At 32.5% G+C, this 22,141-nt stretch overlaps 1 protein-coding gene across 6 annotated transcripts in view; it reads right to left on the bottom strand.

Annotated features, from left to right (window-relative positions):
• Nucleotides 1-1,911: 1,911 nt before the first annotated feature.
• Nucleotides 1,912-22,141, bottom strand: part of YL-1 (Vacuolar protein sorting-associated protein YL-1) — a 41,189-nt gene continuing 20,959 nt past the window's right edge. For 5 of the 6 annotated variants that reach the window (XM_087150775.1, XM_087150777.1, XM_087150788.1 and 2 more), the window contains exon 7: nt 19,345-21,092. In XM_087150775.1, coding sequence (XP_087006901.1) covers nt 20,762-21,092 — 331 coding nt within the window. In that variant the 3' untranslated portion in view covers nt 19,345-20,761. Of the gene's footprint in view, nt 2,046-19,344; nt 21,093-22,141 lie in introns of those variants that run through there. The other variant, XM_087150809.1, reaches the window with a different exon arrangement.

The raw sequence follows: 22,141 nt of genomic DNA, 5'->3' as shown, positions 1-22,141 counted from the left end.
CCATTGTACAGCTCTGGTGCGACGTAAATAAAATACCTACCGACCTTCTGATAACGCTGTGGGCCGTAAGCTAGATATATCTTTGGGTTCCTTATTTAGTAATTTGTGATCACAAGAATTATCATTTTATATCGAGCACATGTACACGTTCAGTTGAATAAATAAGTGGCAACAAAATAGAGTCAATCAGCATTTGAAGGCGTTCGATTCCTACTCTAATTCTGGATGTCATTCTTTTAATCTGATGTCTAGTGATTTAATGGCAAATGATTGAGTACATGGACCTGTATTTATTTATTGTTATATGCTAGCTTGTATGCTCTTACTTCAGAATAACTTGGCTGGTAGGGCGTTGGACCCATGTCCGAGAGGACATGAGTTCGATCCCCACCGGTCGAAGATGGGTTAGGAGGGGGTTTTCAAAATGGTGACTGGAGCACGTTAAATCTATCCCTGTCACAAAGTATACCAAATTCCCATAACAACTAAATGCGTCTGGGGGTACTGGATGGGAGATTGATGATGCTCTGCTTCAGGTCTAAATTATAATCTGCGGATGGATGGGTGGTGTGTAAATGTGTCTTCCCTGTCAAATAGGACATGACGGATGAATGTTGTCTCCAGATCATCCTCAGAGATGTTTTCCATACCGTCGCCAATAGCCCATTGTGCAGATTTAGTGCGACGTAAATAAATGTACCTGTATGATCTTCAGGAGTCCCGCAGTGGACTGATAGTTAAGACACGGTTCCCAGCAGATCACCGAAGTCGAGCATCACTGGCTACGGTCAGTGTGCGGGTGGGTGACCACTTGGATCAGTCTGCGTAGGGATCGAGGGTGTGCGGTATGGGTCCTCGTTAAACTGTGCTACCGAAAAGAGCTCGACTTCGCGCGCAGGTCGTCGGGCTACCAAAGCGGGGGTGCCATCCCCTCCGCAGAGGATCAAAATTGTGATGGCATGTCTTCGGATCATCCTCCGGGATGTTTCCCAGACCGTCGCCAATAGCCCATTGTGCAACTCTAGTGCGACGTAAATTAACAACAACAACAATGATCTTCAGGAAGTACGACTTATAAGCTATTTGTTGAGAAGGTAGCTCAAGTAAGAGACTGACGTCACAAAGATACATCCAGGATTGTTTCGGAATTCGAACCCGCTACGCCGACGCTGCAGAAGACTTTCCGGAATGGCGAGACTACTCAGCCTAGTTGGCCCCCTCTCAAACCCTTAAATTTATGAATAATATGTATTAATATGCTCCGCTTCAATTGCCAGGGTGGCGAGAATCAAAGAACTTGGTCATTAACAGAAAAAAGGCACGGGTTCTTTCTACGAATTACTGAATAGCATCAGCGTTTTGAAAGCACAAAAATTTTAAATCGAGATAAAAAAAATTAAAATAACAGCAACAACAATGGTGGTCTAATGATAACTAATGAAGTTACCCGTCGAAAAGTTTATCATTTAACAAGGGAATAATACACAAAAGCTTTTAACTTTAGAACTAGAGATGGTCTTAGATTTGGCTGTGATAAATTCGGTAACAACTGGTTTTTACTAACTTCTAACTACGAAACTTCTTTCAAAAAAGGTAAGTAGGTACTTTACGTAGTACTAAGGCAGCACAATGGGCTATTAGCTGGCCTCATCAAAAACTCAAAATTTTGACAATTATAACAACTGTGCTTATTTATATTTGACAATTATGTTTAAATAAGTATTTTTTTTAAAAATTGAACTACTCTCTTGCTTGAGTAGTAAATATGCAGAGTTTTCGTTATTTGCGTAACACAAATATTTAGAAAGCAGATTTATTTAAATTGACATATTAACAAAAAATATAGTAATAATATCAAAATTTAATAATAATATTTTCTTTGTCTCTCATTCAGATTTTGTCTCTGAAACTGTTTTTTCTTCTTAGTTGTTGCTCTTTTACCTTTTTCTTCTTCGTTTTCTCTGGTTTTTGTTGATAGTCTGCATACTTAAGGGGGTTTTCTTTAATTTCTTTCCGAGATCTTCCATAATCTTTTCGTGCTATACCTTCTCCGGAAAAAGAAAATAATGTATAAATTGAATGAATATGGCACTAAAAGTCCGAAAATAGATATTTAACAAATTGGAAATATTTATTAATTAAAATGATTTAAAATTTTGATTCCTAAAAAAATTTATTGTGTTAAACTTTGTTTAATTTCAAACTCGGACTCTACAATCTTATGCTAACTTGAGACAGTTTTACTTCCTAACGATATTTATTTTATTTTATAACCGTTGCTGAACAGCTGACCCAATTTTGGGCTCACGACAACTAATGTTCAACTCAGTAGCCTTGTAATTTTTGAACCAATCCAGAAGACAAGGAAACTTCTGAATCAGAGGTTTGATTTGTTATGGGAACATGGAGGACTTACATGGAGAAGAAAACCACAAACACCCATGGTTAGCGTGAGGACAAAGGGATTTAATTCTCTCTACCACTGAAGATATGTTAAGTCAGCCCTGTGGTCGTTGGTCGGCGCGAGTCGGGTGCGGAATTCGAATCGACCAGCCATGGGTGGGATTCGTACCCGGTTCACTTCATTAGAAGGCGAACGCTTTATCCCCTGAGCCACCACGAATCAAAAAATAGTATTCTTAAAATCATCCTCCGAAATACTTAGCTTTAGATATTATCCCGTATTCTTTTTATTGAAGTTATACTTCTTATGCGACTTCCAACAAAGTTTCGTTAAACGTTTAACGCTACATTTTTATTGGTCGGGAAATCACGTGGTAGGATCCAGTTTTCACTCATTCATTTCCATATTGTTTCGGTTCTCATTAGCATAAAAGTCATAAAAGTATTGTTTTTCTATAAATATTTTTTTAGTTTGATTTGATACACATATAATTTAATAGGATAGTATTTTTCATTTTCAAATTTAGTGGATAACAATTGTAAAAAATGAGTGAAAACAATCTCACGGACAATGCAATGGATTTAAGGTTATGTCAAGGTAGGTCTCTTGTGAATATCAATTGATTGTTAGGTTTTCTTTCTTGAAATTACATTATGACGCATTCACATACATTATTAATACAAATACGTTTTCCAGACGATGAGGCAACCGCAAGCAGTGGTTCAATAGGTCCAGGAGGGAAAAATGCACAATATTACCGTTATTACAGAGCACGGAAGCGAGCGGAGCAGGAAAAAGAGTCGTTGAATAGAACTAGTGATCCTTCTACGACTGCTGATTCTTTTACAATTAACGTCGCAGGTTACGAAGTTTAACTTCTTACACGCGGAGGAACTCCACGCACTATTTTTTTTATATTTTATGACAGTCGTTGAACAGCTGACCCAATTTTGGGTTCACGACTACTAATGTTTAACTCAGTAGCCTTGTAGTTTTTGAACCAATCCAGAAAACAAGGAAACTTTTGAATCAGTAACCCCAGAGGTATGATTTGTTATGGGAACATGGAGGACTTTGCAACTCGACAGATTTAACGTGCATCAGTCACCATTTCTTCAGCCAGCTGGGATCGAACCCTAGTGCCCTACCAACCAGACTATCCCGACCTTTCCTGCCGATATTCAAATTGTTGGTTTTAAATTTTAATAAAAAATTAGTTTAAAGATCACAAAATGTTTTATTGTATTAATACATGTTTGGTTCGTCCTAACACATCCCGTTAACGCAGAAGAAAAGCTGAAAATTATCAAACGTTCATTTGTCTTCCTACTCTAATTGGATTTCGTACTGGTCCTACTAATAAATAAAATTTTCCTTTTAAGGAATTGATCAGAAAGTTAAAGATCGTTCCTCTCCAACGCACCAAAGAATGCATTTCAATTAGTATATATTAAAAAAAATTGATTTATTTTATATTTCCTAAGAACGAACGATAATTAAATTTAAAATTGATGGTTTTATAACTTTTAGCTCAAATAACCTTTTTCATTCTATTTTATTAAAAAAGATCTATAAAAAATTGAAGACAGTAAGCTATTAACTTATATAGAATTAAAAAACAGTTTGGTTTGGTGAAAAACTTCCAAACTTCAAGGTAAATTAAACCACCAAGAATATAATATAATTGGTTTTGTGATTGTTATTAAATCTAGCATTAAAAGTACAATGGTTAATTTGAAATGAACGGAAGTCAAAACAAGCATAGTTTTTAACTAAATTATCAGGGCGTTTTGAGTTTAGTAAAATTTAAAAGTTTTAAAGATTTCTGATAATAGATTAACATTGAATATTGTTCCACAGTGGACTGAATTACGATTCCCAGTAGAACACCGAAACATCACTGGCTGCAGTTAGTAAGCAGTTGGGTGACTACTTTGATCAGCCCTAAACCGTCGCCAATAGCCCATTGTTCAGTAATAAAAGTGCGACATAAATAAAGTACCTGCCAACCCTATTTGGTTTGACAGATTTAGTATCGATTTCCATTAGGCAAACTTAAACCTAGTCAATTTGATTGGTTATTATTATAACTTGATCTAAAATTTTGTTCTCGGAATTCTTAATATGATAAAAACTTGCATAGAGTTTCTCATCCACAAGATTATCCAGAGTAGAAAGTTAATTAACACTTTAATTTCATTTTGTATTCATTAGATCCACTCTCGAGGATTAATGGTTAATTTTATTCAACATCGAAATAGATTTTTGAGAGAAATTGGAATAAATTTTTGCGCACTTTTGTCATTCAAAGTACACCATATCCTAAAAAAGAATAACTTCTAAGTATTTAATAAAAACAAGTAATATATTCTTACTCAAGTCAACGAGAAAAAAAAATTTTTTAATTACTTTTTATTAAATAATTGCAATTTTTTCTCCCATATGAAACTAAAATTGATTCAATTTAATGAATTGAACAAAACAAGTTTAAAAGAGATTTATTTGAACTTAAGTTGATGGATAAAAAAAGTATTTTATTAAAGGATTTATACACAAGATATAGGAAGACTAATATAGTATGAATTGAATAAAATAAATTATCTAGCGATTACCAAGAACTTCATATATTTAACTAAAAATATTAAAATAAAACGATGGTAATAGTTCTTTTTGCCATAGCGTGGAACTATTTGGGTGAGAGTGTTGTCCTGATTTAAAAGAAATCTCTTAAATGTACCAATAAAAATTAAACTCAGTGGCACGACAGCCCACAGAGGGCCTACTGTGCCCATCTCAGTTTTCTTGACCTAGGGCTTTGGGGTGCAGGAGCAGATGTTCCGGTTTAGGTGGTCAGCCGAACGCGGAACCCCCAGTGTTTAGTTCCCAAGCATGCTTGGTACTCATTTATCGTCCCACTGAAGGGATGAAAGACAAGCGACATGACGATTCCATAATACAGACGGACTTAGAAAGAGAAAGAAAGGGGAAAATGAGCTCGACATCGGAAATACGTTGCTGGTGAGAGCATTAACTAAGCACAGTGTTTCCCAAATTTATGAGTTTTGTGTACCCTTTCTAAATTTTTCGTAACGCTGTGTACCACTCATAAAAAAATGAATGAATTTTTTTCTGTAAAAAAATTGCGCAAAAGTTAAAAATCACAACTGGCTATTGACACCGCTAATTATTAACTGTTAACTCTGCAAACAATATTCAATAGAAAAATACGTAATCGTACATTTTCATGGCTAGCTTTGTTTTTAAATAAAATTTTTTGAAATTTTCGTTTGTTGCAAGATATTTCGCATAAGAATGCGTACCCCCTCTAAACTGTTCCCGTACCCCAGGGGGTACGCGTACCACACTTTGGGAAACACTGCTCTACAGGGCTGTTCAAACGCAGGGTTAAAAAATGGTTCGATTTCTTTTATGGGCGATCTCAACTCTCGCCATTAGGGGTTCCCTTCCCTCTCCTCCCCTTTTCATTTGTGTCTTTTCTTTATATTTTTCGTATTTATTTGTTCAAAATAATTTCCACAACGCTTTCTTTTAAAACTATGCAGTTTTCAGTCCCATATAGTTTCCTAACTAAAAAGATTTGTAATCTATTTGAAAATCCAGACATAGAGGGGGGGGGGAAGGGTTCTGCTCTGAGGCCGTTTCGATTTCCAATTTATAAAATTTATTTTAAATTATAAAAATTTTAATCGTGTAAATAATTAACTGTAGTTAACATAGAAAAGTCTGAAGATTTATTCCCATCACATTTTTAGCTGCCAAAAACGGATTTCAAGCGTGTAATACCATTATCATAGTTGTCAACTCCACTAGACTACTGGATTTCGTCGGTTTCTACTGATTTATTAAAAAAATCTTTTGAGGTTTGTACATTTTAGAAAATTCTCCAAAATGGAGTAAATTACTTAAAAAAATCCCTATTAAAATAGAATTTTTGGACAGATTATTGCTTTCTTGAACATTTAAATAAGTATTACTCATAAATAATGAAGCGAACTTCATTTACAGAAATCAGTTTAAAACTTTTTATTTCTTCAAAAATATTCAGTTTATTTTTATTCAAAACTCTCTTTTTAAATAAATTTAAAAAAAAAATCTTTTTACTACTTTTGATGAATTTAATGCCTATTACTATTCAAAAAGATGAATAAACATAATACATAACATTTCAAGTAAATTTAATATCAATGATAACTGGAAAATAAAATATTGCAGTTTTTGTATTTTGATGACTCTAAAATCTCTAACATTTCCTATATGTGAAACATTATGCGACAGTTATCATGAAATTAATATTATTTCTCAGAATCTACTGGATTTTTTTCTGTCCATATATGCCATCCTTTATGGAGAAATGTGGTATAATAAAGCTATAAACGTTTTTCTGATAAAAATCTTGCCATATAACCTGTTATGAAGAAAAAAATCACAAAAGGTGTAAGATTGAATTGTTTGGGATAGTTTCTAGGGGAGAGCTTGAGTCAAGAGCTTTTTTTGAATAACCACCTTTTCACGAGCTTGTCGTCCCGCAGTGGACTGATCATTAAGACACGGTTCCCAGCAGATCACCGAAGTCAAGCATCACTGGCTGCGGTCAGTGTGCGGGAGGGTGACCCACTTGGATCAGACTGCGTAGGGACCGGGGGTGTGCGGTATGGTTCCTCGTTAAACTGTGCTACTGTAAAGTGCTCGACTACGCGTGCAGGTCGTTGGGGTACCGAAGCGGGAGTGCCATCCCCTCTGCAGAAGATCAAAATTGTGATGGCATGTCTTCGGATCATCCTCAGGGATGTCTCCCAGACCGTCGCCAATAGCCCATTGTGCAACTCTAGTGCAACGTAAATGAACTACAACAAAATTCACGAGCTTGTCTCACCAATCAAGATGGATTTATGTACATTACATGAACACATTATTAAATGCACTATAAAATTTCATGTTAAATCTTAATTATCAGGTGGTACTATAATACAGTTTCAGTGTTTTTACGAAACCGGTTTGCACTTGTTTACATTAGTGTATAAATTGGTTAAATGAGGTGATATATAATATAAATTCGACGACTGGATACATTACGACGATCGTAAACCAGTTTCAGCCACGTAAAAACACTGAAGCTGTATTGTACCACCCGATAATTAAGATCTAACATAGAATTTTACAGTGCGTTTAATAATTTGGGACTGTAGTGTTTCTAAATAAACGTTAGAATTAAATAAAATTTAAATTATCAGAAAACAATTTTCATAAATATTCTGACTAAATAATATTCTGATTAAAAAATATTCTGACTAAAACCGTTTGTTAACATCAAAGGACGAATTCGGATTTTTCAGTAATATTTTTTAATTGTTGTCCGAGAAAAATTAAAAACCTACAACTATTACATTATTAAAAATAAATAAAAATCGATCGTCTTGCATTATTGTTATTACTAATATTTAACAATGCAATCTATGATTTGTTGTTGTTGTTAATTTACGTCGCACTAGAGCTGCACAATGGGCTATTGGCGACGGTCTGGGAAACATCCCGGAGGATGATCCGAAGACATACCATCACAATTTTGATCCTCTGCGGAAGGGATGGCACCCCCGCTTCGGTAGCCCGACGACCTGCGCGCGAAGTCGAGCACTTTAAGGTAGCACAGTTTAACGAGGACCAATACCGCACACCCTCGGTCCCTACGCAGACTGATCCAAGTGGTCACCCACCAGCACACTGACCGTAGCCAGTGATGCTTGACTTCGGTGATCTGCTGGGAACCGTGTTGCAATCTATGATACCTGGCAATGATGCTTGAGCACTCATGGGAGAATTTAACATAAGGTGATTGAACAGTGAAAAGACAATATAGTTTTGTTTCAGGATTTTCTGTGATTATGAAATAAAACTATCTACTAAAGATGTTTTAGATACATGTTTGCAGGGCGGAGATAGCCTGGTTGCTGGGGCGTTACGCCAAGAGGTTATGATTCTCGCCTGCTGGTGTAGTAAATGGTAACTGGTGCACTTTAAATCTGTCTCGTCACAAAGTCCTCCTAGTTCCCGTACCAAATCAATACCTCTGGTGATATTGAATTGGAGATGGATCGTTCTCTCGTTCAGGTCAGAATCTGTAAATGAATGAGTGGATGTATGACTGGGTCCTCCTCTGAAACGGGCTGTGACGCGTCTGAAGTCGTATTTTGTGTCACAAGATGGCACCTTAGAAACTCATGAAACCCACCTTCTTCAAACTCGCTTAGTTCACCCAGCAGGATTGCTGGTATTGGCATGTGGCGTTAGAAGCAACAACGGATAGATATTTGCGAAATATATATTTTTTCAAGATATAGATAAATTAATTTCATATGCCATATGCAATACAGAACTGGGAAATCATACCACAGTTTCATTCGTATTAACAAATGTCTTTCATTATAATTTTATTTATCATGTATTTTATCATGTTATATATCATGTTTTTTATTTATCATGCGATAACTTTTAGTTGAAAAAAAAATTACAACCAAAATGTACCAAAAAAAGGGACTTTCTTAAAAAAATAAAACACATGCTTAAAAAAACTGAAATAATTGCCCATCTTTTTTGAACGAGCAATAAAATGCATCTGACTAATAAATTTATTTTTAATCATCCCTTGACTTTTAAAAAAAATTTCATTCCCCACAGTCACTTTTTAAATTTTTTTTTCTTTATATCCGTTGTTGAACAGCTTACCCAATTGTTGGGTTTACGATTACTAATATTCAACTCCGTAGCCTTGTAATTTTGAACCAATCCAGAAGACAAGGAAACCCCTGGATCAGTACCCCTAGAGGTATTGATTTGTTATGAAGCCATGGAGGACTTTGCGACTCGACAGATTTAACGTGCATCAGTCACCATTAATACACCGGGAGTCTTCGGCGGAGGGGAACGGACCCGCGAACTCTTGGACATGGGCCCAATGCCCTACCAACCAGGTTATCCCGGCCTACCCACAGTTTTCTGACTCCACAAAATGCCCTTTTTGCTCCTTTAAATTGCCTTGATCATTTTTATAGTCCTGGGCTCTTTTGACATTTTTCTTTTTTTTTTTAAATGTTATATATTCACAAAACCATCTATTTGTCGCATATTTATACGTAAATTATCTTAAACAAACAATTACCTAAATGTTCTAGAAAAACAGATGCAAGCTTTTAAGGGATCCAAGGGAGTGATTCTAGTTGACATTTACTTAGGTTATTTTGTCAAGAGACTTTTTCTGTGACAAACGTTCTAATACTCTCTGTTAAATTCCAGTTTTTAGCTCATTTAATTGCCTCATTTAAATTAACTATTTCTTATTCAGAAATAAATTTTCTGTTAACTTTTATTTTGCTCAATTTTTGAAATTAAAATTTAACTTTAATTGAGACTAATTGAAATTATTTGCAACTGTCTTTTTTTTTAAACATAAATCGTGATATTCATTATTCCCATTCTTAATAAAATGTTTCTTTAGACAACAGAAAGAAAACAAAAGTAAATTTATTTCTAAGGAGGTAAGCAGATGTTTAAATGTATGAAGAGGTAACCCATTTGAGACATTTAAAACTGTGTATTTATGTACTGTTAGAATTGTTTTATATGAATGGTCACTCAACAATTGCTTTTTTTTTAATGTTTGTATATTAAATTTCATTTATATAGTACTTTAACTCATGATTTTACTGTTTATTGTGTGCTTAGATTTTGTTCTTATTTTATATTTTTTTTAATTAAGATCTTTAAATTTTTAAAATTGAAACTTGGAATTTTTTATGCTTTTTAGCAACATTGTTTTCATTCGAAAATAAAATGCAACCTTTAACTTAATGAAAAAAAACTTATTTAATTTAATTTAAAAAACGCATTTAATGTAATAAAAAAGCTATGAACATTGTTTCGTTGAGAATAACTGAAGAAATGTCATCACTTAAGGTATTTTAGTTTAAATAAATCTCTGTTTTTCAGTCAATAAAAAATAAAGTCATTCGAAAAAATATTTTATTTCGTTGTTCTGATAATTCTTTCTACTTTTACGAGAAACTTTCTTAAGGTCATTATCTAATATAATCGATTCTTTAAGGTCAGCATTATCTTTATTTTATTGAAATTAAACTAATTTCAAGTCCTTTGCTTTTATTGACAAAAAATGGTACATATTGCAGTTACATATATTTAAGAAAAAAACTGTTAATTTAAACAGCAGGGAACTAACACGATTGGGTTGGGTAATTAATCTTCTTTTAAATTTACAATTTTATTCTTATCTTTAAAATAACGATATTATATAAATCAGAGCTGAAACACTAAATCCACTACGCATTTATTCTCTTTTATTTGAAATAAACCATATAAAATATCATTTATGCACCAAAAATAATTTATATAAAAAATACAATTCTTATTCCAATACAAAAAATTAACCTCAACTTATACTTTAAACAATTAAAATAACGAAAAAATATTTTTAATACAAAAGTTTCATTAAAAAATTCTTTAAAATGTTGTTATTATCAGTAATAAAAGCAGCTATAATTAGAAAAAAAGCAACATATTCTTAAGAATGGGACAATTTGTGCCTGTAACATTCGGAGAGGGAGGGAGTGTTGAGAGCAATTTATCTAGTTTTTCTAATCAAAATCATACAGGATAATCAAAGTACTTATTTGTACTACTTAACTTTTTTAAACTCTTTTTATGTATCATATTTCTGAGTTTAAGGTATGCATTTGATGGAAGAAAAGAATTTATCTGACCATCAGAATTATAAATTATCATTTCTTCAAAATGGGAATATTTCTGTTTCTTAATTAAATAACTTTGTTTTACGTATTTAACATGATCAACAATTTAAAACCAGATAAATTAAACTTTAACAGGATGAGTAACACATTTCACATAAGATTGCCTTAATTTTATTTATCTTTCCACTTTTTTTTTACAGTTTTGAGGTTCATATTTTTTTAATCGTGGATCGTTTTAAAAAAAAACTATTACTCTTTGACATAATTTTGTCATACATGATTACACGGCCTCGTGAATATATATATTTATTTGATATCCTGTCTGATCAGAAGTTTCAACAGGCCAAATATTCAAGAATGAATTCTTTTCAAAATATAGCTATATTTTTTTAGGGCCTTGTCCATATTTTAACATTGTAAGGCAACATTGTTTTTTAATCGATGCATATAGAGAAAAAAGTTCGGATATTTTTTCAATTGTGACTTTTTAAACTGTGGGTATAGGTGCATATGAAAAAAAGGCTATACTTTCCTTCAATTTCCATAACGCGAATTGAAATTTCCAGATTTGAAACTGAAAAAGAGTTTTCATTTTTATAATGGTTCGTCCTGAAAAACCCTTCCTAACGATATAGTAAGCGGATTTAAGAGGTTTATAAAATTGGTATTTTATGATCAGCATTATATTTAGAGGAAAAGGACATAGGGGACAAGAGTAGACAACATGAATAGCTTTTTTTTTCCTAATCAAATTTCCCCTGTGAGATGTCGCAAATTGGTAACATTAACCTACAGTGAGCAAAAGAAGGACCACCCTGAATAACTTTTGATTTAATGATCGGATCTTCACGTTCTAGGACTCCATCTTAATAGTTCGAGTGTGTGACCTCAAATAAGCTAATTAATTGGGGCAGATATTTTATTTCAAGTTACGTAATCTGATATAAAAACATACTTTTTCTGAATAAACATAACTTTTGTTCAATGGATTCGATTTTCTAACCCTCGTAATATAGGGGTAGCCGTAATCTAGGAAATATTTTCCCAATAGTTTAGTCGGGTGAGCGATCCAAAGTTTGGACCCCCAAATGTTGATTTTATTTTTTTGTATTTCGCCATAGCTCGAGAGCTTTTTATGTTGCAATCAACTGTATAGGTGTTCCAATACGAGGCAAAACCAACAAAAGTTGTTCGAGGAAGAAGCACATGGAAACAAATGATTGCCTGTTTCTTCGGCATTAACGGTCATGTGGCAACAGTGGCGTTAGAGCAACGCAGGACGGTCAATTCTGAATGGTACACGACCATTTGTTTGCCAGAAGTCATCGGAGAAATTCGAAAAAAGCAGAAGAGCAGGCGAATCATTCTTCATCATGACAATGCGAGCTCTCACACATCGACTCAAACAAAGGCATTTCTGACGGAGCGAAAGATCGAACTGATGGGTCATCCGCCGTACAGCCCTGATTTGGCACCCAATGCCTTCTTCTTATTCCCACACATCAAAAATAAATTACGTGGATAACGATTTTCGACCCCCGAAGAAGCGGTTGATGCATTCAAAACGCATGTTTTGGAGTTACCTCAACCGGACTGGAAAAAGTGCTTTGAAATTTGGTTCATACGCATGTAAAAGTGTATTGATCATCATGGAGAATATTTTGAAAAACAATAAAACCAATTTCGATCCTACATATTTGTTTTTTCATTATTAGGCCAGAAATATAAATAGCAACCCTCGTATTGTTGAGTTTTGAAATTACAGCATTAAGTGTAATTGTATATTTGGCTTAAACCCGAAAATTAATGTGGATTTATATGAAAACCCGATAATTATTATGAATTATGATAAACCCGAAAATTATTATGAATTTAGAATTGAATAAAATTTAAAGCGTGATGTTTTTAATGTTTATCACTCAGAAATTTATCCTTCTTTAAATATATTGTTCCGACTTATTTTCTTTTGCTTACATTGTGACTGTGTTACTTTAATATTTTCAGAGAGCAAACTTGAAATATTAGCACTCAACCTTACTTGAGTGAATTTAAGTGCATTTCTCTTAAGCTACATCGATATTTTGACATAAGAGGAGAAATAAATGCTTTTTTCATTTGTAAACCTAGTCTAATAATTAATCAGAGGAAAATCGTATAGGGTTAAGATAGTGGCAGGACTTCTTCAATCCCCAAAGCATAGCATATAAATGAGTTCAGAGAAAATTAATTTTAAAATTCGAATGTGCACAGTTCTGTTAATCAACTCTAAAAAAATTGGATTCAAAATTAAAATACAGTGATATTTAGAGTATAAGGTGAGGTAAAATTTTTGATACAAGAAATATTAAAAGAAAATGTATTCATTTGAAAGGAAAGGCGTTAATTCATGGTTAAACAAAGTTACATAAATTACTAACTAATGAAACACAAAGTTTGATATCAGATTATAAACCACATTATTGGGAATCATTTGGGTAACATTCTGGAACTTGAAAATTTCAGAAAGTAACGAATTCGGGTAAACCATGGTTAGTCAAAAATCACTTTATTTACAGGTTTATTAGTCCGGTGATATACGCTGAACTAAAAGAGATCAATCACGAGACTCATCGGAAAATATATTTTACCTTTGACAACAATATAAAGCATATGCGTCGGAAGTAATACTTTAATTTTAATACATTAAACTCCTGCACCTTTTGAACTACAGTCGCACTTCTATTCCATTTTGCGATTTTTTTTCTTCGATGAATCAAGAACATTTTGGAAATTTCTTTGTAAAATAACTTCCAAATAGCGAAGTGAATTTTTTATTCAACGAGCTTTGAGATCCACTTTCCCAAAATATTTCCGAACTTTTCAAACTTGTTTACGCATTTTATGGGGGATATTAACAATTCAAAGCCACTTAATTTTTAGAGAAAGTGGTAAAATATCTTTCCCCTTTTGTTTGCAGTTAAAAAGAAAAACTCAGACAAAATTAGAGGATTCATGAGTAGCAATTAAATTTAAGAACGCATGTGGCATTGTATGTTTAAAATTAATTTTATATTAAATGCAACTATAATTTTACACATAAATTTAGCTTTTTTTTTTAGTTAAAAATGTATGTAGCTCTGCATAATGTTTTGCTCTATTCTTGCTTTCCATGCAGATTTCTTTTATGGTTAAGATGCATAAAACAAATAGTAGATACTAGTTTACAAGAAAAGCCGGGCCGAGTGGTTAGCGCTGCCTGACTTGCGGAGCCGAGAGGCCGCGGGTTCGAATCCTACTCAGGGCATGGATGTTATGTGAATGTGACCCGCCCTATAAACGGGTTGTGTGACGTGGGCGAATCTGCTTCGCCACAGGTGCCCACTGGGTAACGAGAAAAGAGTAGCAGTTCTGGCATTCCTGTGGCCAACGGGACAATCCCCAAACGGCCGCCATTAAAAAAAAAAAGTTTATAAGATAGCGGTGTATCAATTGCTACTTTAATTATGTCTAGGGTTAATGAATTTAAAACCCGTTTTGTGTTTAAGTATTTTAAAAGTTTATTTTCTTTTTAACGAATTTTCCATACAACGAACTTGTTATCGGGATATAGCGACTTCGTTAAATAGAGGTCAGGCAGTGTTTGATCCATTGACGTGTGTAGTCTCATTCAATCCATCATAAGAAATTGTACGCGTCACTTGTTTAGGCGGGGACCGATCAAGGCAGGTCCAGATTTTCTGGGCCCTTTACAGAATGTTTGAAATTAAATTACTGAAGAGTAGTCCTAACAATAAAAAAAAAAATCTATTAAACTGCATGATTCAAGAGAAACGTTCTAAGAAATTTTAAAAGCAGACAATTGAAGATTATCTTCGAAGATAAAGTAACGCATCTATAGATTAACACAAAATATGCTATGCCAAAATAAAAATAGTTTATTGACCACAAACAATTGATGTTAGTAATTTTTTCTAAATGTCACTGATTCGCTGAATTATTTTTATTGTAAGATGTAATTATTTAGCATTTTAAACCAACACAAACCTAACCCACCTTTGATTAGATATAACTACAAGTTCAGCACGTATTCTAAGATATTAAGGTCGTTAATTATAATTTTTATTAAAAAATTTATTTCAAGACATAAAAAATATCCAAAATATAAATAATGCTCATAGATAATTAAAAACTCATTTAAATAATAGTTTATTCAGATATAACACATTTTAAAAAATTAAAATTCATATTTAATGAAAAAGTTTTACTCAAAATATTCATACATTTGAAAGTATTCAATGCAATAGACTTCTTTAAAAAAAAAGTTCGTTTTAAAAAAAAAAAAAAAAAAAAAAAAAAATTTTTTTTCAGCAAGTAATTTTGAGAATTTCAAAATCCTGTTTTATAGTAATACCTGATTCAACTCATAACATAAAGTTTTAAATAAAAATAGTTAAAACGGCTACAGTATGGTGACCACTAACAAGAACTTTTGCTGAAACATTAAGCTGTAATTATTCATTAGTTAAACGAACACAAAGCTAGCCCATCTTACTTTCGAATCTGATTAGTGCTATTTTTACGTGAGTTTCGTCATATCACGATATAAAAAAAAATTTAAAATTAAAAAAAAAAAAAATGAAATTTTTTTTTTTTTAGAAAAAATGTTTCTTATATTTAAAAGAAATAGTAATGTTGAGGACATTTTACTAATTTTCGAGGCCCCATACAGATTTTGGGCCCTAGGACCATGCCTACTGGGCCTAGGCCAGTGGTGGCGAACCTTTCTACACCAACGTGCCATTTTTTTCTAAAAAATTTTTCAATGAGGTCACAGACGTGCCGTCAAATAATTTTGACTTCGTGATTATTGGAAAAATATTAATACTAAATACTATCAAATCAAAACTCTTTATTTACATTGAAAAAAAAAAATACATTTTGCCATGTCTTAAGACAACTTAAAGTAACATCAGTGTGACTTCTGTTGTTGCAGATTAGATAACAAATAACTTATATTATTAGGTTGTAAGATGTTAGTTTAAGCAGGACTGTATTTTTTTGTTTTTTTTGCTAGTTATTTATTGTTGGCTTGTTTTTTATGGTTATTAATTGTTTTTTAGCATTAATTGTTTATTTTGTTCATTTTTGTGAATTTTAATTTAATTGTTTCATATGCTTCATAGCATAATAACATTCGTGTAATAACAATTCATAGTATAATAACAATTGTAATCGGTGGCGTACCCAAAATATTTTGTCTCGTGCCATTGGTTCGCCATCCCTGGTCTAGGCGATAATAAAGCTCTGTGTTCAGGTCAGATTCGTAAATACTTATAGTACAATTTTGTACTTAAAACGCTTATAGCTTCGAAACTATTGGTATGATAATTTCGCCATTGATTTCATTATTTTCAGGGAGAAAAATACGAAGGAAAATGTGTCACTTGCCGTAGTTTTGTATTTCAGGTCTCAGCTATTCACCGACTATATAGGTGGTCCGTTAGAAAAAAATTATTGGTCATTTTGTGATGGGATACTGTTAATACAGAACTTTCTTTTTCGTGACCGCGTGATTGAAATAATTACAATACAATATCAAATTAGTTAAAACTATGTAAGAACTTAAAAATCGAATTAAAATGTGTAAAAAAATATTTCTAGTAGAAAGAGTTTTTTCATTGGTGCCCTACGCACGTGCTTAATCCGGCATTGGTCAATATTAGGGAAAAATATAGGCCAATATGAGTAAGACAGCCCGACCAAAAGATCAAGTTCTTAATCCATAAAGATCCGTTTTTCTTGTTTCAAAATTAATCATAACTTTAAAACTCGATATGATGTATAGGAATGTTTTCTTGTATAGGTGATTGATGTAGGCTTCACGGACATTTTAGGTTAACCCTTTCTTTACTAGAGCCGTCTTTAGCCACACAAAGTCAAGAAGAAGAGTTACTATGGTTTGCAGCGCCTGGGAACAAATTCAATTTTTGTGCATTATGGTGCGAGACTTTATGTAATACCCACCGCACTTGATTTGTTAAGTTCTTATAGAATAAGATTTTCAACTTAAATTTTTTTTTTTTTAAAGAACATAACTTGATAATTTAATGTTTGATTCAGTTGAAGATAAAGAATGTAAGTTACTAATGAATTTCTATTCCACCTAGATGTTTTTGACCGCGTTTACTGAGTTTTATCGAGTGCTAAGTTTTTATTTAAGGGCATTTTTATTTCAATATATAACCAACTTGTTATAAATAATTAAAATAATAATAATAATAAAAAAAAAATTCGAGTCAAGGCAATAGTAGCAATAGATATTCTGTTCCAATTTATCGGTAAATTTGAAAAACATACGGTGATTTGTAATTTTCAAACGAAACTGGTGAAATTTAAAAAGAAGTTTACTGTGGAATTTATGAACAATTATGTCTCACAAATTTTCCACACCGCACAGGTGCAAAATTTATGAGAAATAACTTATAATTTCGAAAGTAAGACACATATTAAAATCATAAGTTTATGCCTGAGGGTAATACCGCCTAAAACAAAAATAAATAAGTTTTAGAATATTTTATCAAAATTGTTTTTACAGTTATAATTACTATATTACAGAATTTTGCTAAAAAAAAAAAATTGCTGCCTGTCTTAGGCTCTTTTTTGCCTTTAAATATAATAATTTATTATTTCTTTACATAAAACATCTATTTTCAATCAATTCAAACTTTTCATGCCAGTGATTTCAAATGTTTTTTTTTTTTTTTTTTTTTTTTTCTAAATTATTATTGTGCACCAGAGTTAAAACCTTTTTTTCTTGATAAAGAAAAAAAAAGTAGTCCCCATTTATTTGTGTATTGGATACTCGAACAACTCGCTTATACGAATAAAATTTAATAGAACCAAATCATTTTATATGAAACAAATGTTAAATTTCTTCCTTTAAACCAGGGGTCCCCAACCCTATGCCCGCGGTTAACTAAGGCAGTCTTACCCCTCTTCAATTTACTCAACAACATTTGGAATATAAAAAAGTACAAAGTTATTCGTTTCGCAGTCAAGACTTTTGGTCTCTTCCCGGTGCACTGTTAGATTTGATAAGTTTCAAAAACCTGTTGACAGTGTTTCTTTTTCGAAAGTAAAATAATTATTGTTTATTTCTGTGCATAACTCTTGAGTTCGTCGCACGAAGAGCGCGAAAAGGAATAATTTAAGTTAAATGAAAAGATAGAAGTCTTGGAAGCAAATAAATTTCATAAAATCCCAAACTGAAATAACAAATCAATTATCAAGAGTTTAAAAAAAAAAAAAATCAGAAAGCATTCGAAAGGAATACGCTAGTCATGGAAGCCTTAGTAAAAAAAGAGAATCGAATTTTGATGAATTGACGAATTAAATAAATCGAAACAATCTTCAATTACTGATTTTTTCAAAGGGAATAAAGTGATATTACCTATATCATACTTTTCATTGGCATTGATTCATTTTTATATAACTTAAAATAACATTTATATTTTTCGATAATAACACTGACAGCTTTAATTTTAATTGATCATAAAATTGAGTTTATTTAACCAAAATATTAAACTCTGCATTAGATACCATCAGAAAAAGAAAAATTTTGTAAAAAATTTAGCATTTAAAATAGAATAATGCACTATACTTTTAATCGAATAACACGTTTAATTGGATAGAATTAGCTGAAACCAATGGTATTCCTTTAAGCAGTGTTGACTGAGGCTTTAAAAATGCTTTAAGAAAATATCCATTTGTCAGAAATGTAATCATTTTTGAATTTTTCTGATTTTTCAGGTGTTCTAGAAATAAAACTTTTCCTTGCAAGACACCTCCTGCGCAATACAAAAATCAATGTAAACGACAAAATTGGAATTTTTGTATGATAAGTTACTTATTGGAGAAAAAAATTAGTTCAAAAATTAATTTTGCATTATCAGGTTTGCTACACTTCCATTTTAGCATTCATAGCATTAGCAATAGAAATAACATTGTTGTCAAGCTGCTTTTTTGAAATCTATCATAAAGCACTTACCGTTGTTTTTACAATCGTCAACAGCCTTTTCCTTCGAACAAATTGCTGAAAATGAATGTTTTGTGAAAATTGTGCTCAAAAAAGTTTGTGGTGCTTATTTGTTAGTCTCTAAAACAAATAATGAAATACACATAAAAAATAATTAAATACTTTTTAATACAAATTGTTAACAAAGAATAAATCAAAGAAATGCCATTTATTTTCACAATATATTTTTAAATGTGACATACAAAATGCTTCTTTTATAAGGTCATGTGTGTTCAAGGGTAAACAATGCGCATGCGTCGTCATTGTATGAGTTGCGATGGCGACCGCTTCTGTTTGATAATTTATGTTCAAGAGTAAATAGTGTGCAGCAGTAGCCATAGCAATGCATACAATGACGACACATGTGCACTGTTTATTCTTGAGCATAGTTCAAATGATGAAATTCTCTTTAAATCAGAACTCGAGAAGTTTTTCATAAATTCTTTCCGGTCCAATATCTCAAAAAAAGAATTCTAAAAAAATATCAAGCAGCAGTGGTTGCCATAACAATGCATAAAATGAGGACTCTCAAACAATGTGCACTGATGATAGAAGTATGGTTTCAGAATGAAATCAATCACAACGAGCAAACATAGATTATACATAACTTTATAAACAACTCAAAACGCTTCCTTTGGTAAACAAAATAAACAAGCAAGAAACCCTTAATAGTACAAACGTTTCCCCCCCTTTACTTTTACAATGTGAACAAGCATTTCTACAAGTGACAAAAAATGTTTTTTCCCCTGATCATATGCATTTTAGTGGTACTGACCAAATACAAGAAGATTCTTAAATTCACAAGAGGTTTGTTTATTAATCTATTTTCTTGCAACAGTGCACTTCCTGCTTTTTGGGTGTATATAGAAACTACACATACATGTTTTTAGAATTCATATCAAAAATAAAAACGAGAAAAAGTTTACACATTGAAAGTCACAAATTAATATTTCAATCAGAGGAAAAGTGAATCAAAATTAGAAACATCCCTTATGCACGGTTCTGTCTGTTTAACTGCAATCATGTTTCAATTATTCTCTGTTTCATCCAGCAATTAAGCAGGTTTGGTAATTTTAAAGTATATACAGTCTTTTTACAATGAAGTCTTTTTATAATGAATTGCTCTTCATTGGAAAATTAAAACATACAAAATATTCTCTAAGCAATAGAATAGTTGTCTCCTAATAGAGAGTGTTCCAAACTTTTGCAAGTTAAATTCTTGTCATTATTCAGACTTTTCAGAAGTTTTTTTTTATTTATTTTTAAAGTTCACTCGCTTCTGTTTCACTCAGAATCATTTATTCCGAGGTATCGCATAAAAATAGAATTCTGTATGAAGGGAAATACCTCTTTTCAAATTATATATATTTTTTAACTTTTATCGCACAGACTGAAAATTAAGGAACATTCACAGCTGCTAAAATATCAAACTTCTGCCATACGGCAATAGAAATCGAACAGGAACCAACCAACTTCATTAAAGACAGATTAAGGGAAGCGTTTACAGAGCACCCTGGTGATGCATGGTCACTGTCCTTTCAAAGCTTTGAGATTTTGTTTAGCAGCCCGCATTTGTTTCCTCCATTCCAGCCATTTTGTTACATGAGGGAGCCTAGGATCGACCTTCTTCTCCAGTTGAGTATAGTAAGCTTCACGTATGATGCGGAATGCAGTGAGATTTGCAGACGGGTGCTTTGTGAGAGGATCGAAATATCTTGCTGGAAGCCTGGTCACAATGCATGTACTTCTTTCAACTGGCTTGGGCTTTTCAAAATTGAAGTTCCGCTTCATCGTTTGCAGGTCGGGGAAGGTCACAAAGTTCCTTGTGCATTTACCAGTTACTTTGTTCTTTTCAACACTGAAAAACAATTAGAAATATAATGTCTTAAATAATTAAAAACCATGCCATTGTGAGGGTGAGGAAAGCCAGGCATTTTACATAGACCCCAGATTATAAATATAGGGGATAGCCTGGTTGGCAGGGGGCTGGACTCACGTTCGTGAGAACGGGAGTTTGAATTCAGCCTGCCAAAGACTCCCTGTGAAGTAAATGGTGACTGGTGCACGTTAAATTTGTCGGGTCACAAAGTACTCCATGTTCGCATAACATATTATACACCTGCTTATATTATACATACTGAACTGCAGCATATTATACATACTGAATTGGAGATTGATTGTTCTTTAGTTCAGGTAAAAATTACGATTCGTAGATGAATGAATGGGCCTGCCCTATAAACGGTTGTGACATATGAGTGTGGCAGAGGCTTAAATTTTGGTTATAGATGGCGGCACTGGAAAACAAGAACAATCGCACCCCTTGTCTTAATGGCTCAAGATAACACCACTGACAACATTATAAATATACATAGACCCACATTAAGGAAAAATGGTGCCATTGTAAGAGTAGAGAAAGCCAGCCAGGCATTTTACATCGATCCCACATTTTGTAAGATTCTAGAGAGTCCCAAGAAACAAAATTTCTAATAATTAAATTATAGAAATTTCCATTTTTTTTCCCCTTGAAAAAAATTTGTTTTTAGCATGGAAATTCAAAAACCTTGTTTTCTATTTTACCATACATATGAAATAGAAAAGATGGCAGTTGTTTCTACTTATATAAAAACACTGCCAAAAAAAAAAAAAAAAAGCTATAGGTTAAAATTAGAACAAAAAAAAAAGAAGTAAAAAAAGATTTGTTACAAAGGCCTTGCATTTGCAGGAATCTAGAAAGCTGTGAAAAATAAATTTCGTATAATTTAAACTTCAATAATTATTAAAATTTGTTTTAAGTATTGAAAACTTGAAAAAAATGTCTTCCATTTCATTATACATGGTACATTTTCACAATTGGGTGCCATTTGAGAAATTGAAGTATAATGAAATAAAATTGTAAATTAAGTATAA

Source organism: Parasteatoda tepidariorum, chromosome 1, assembly GCF_982258835.1.
Source record: "Parasteatoda tepidariorum strain Cologne lab strain chromosome 1, Ptep-v5.0, whole genome shotgun sequence".
In the NCBI taxonomy this organism is placed as follows: domain Eukaryota; kingdom Metazoa; phylum Arthropoda; class Arachnida; order Araneae; family Theridiidae; genus Parasteatoda; species Parasteatoda tepidariorum.
Note: the sequence above shows the minus strand (reverse complement) of the source record. Positions and strands in the feature narration are given on the sequence as shown.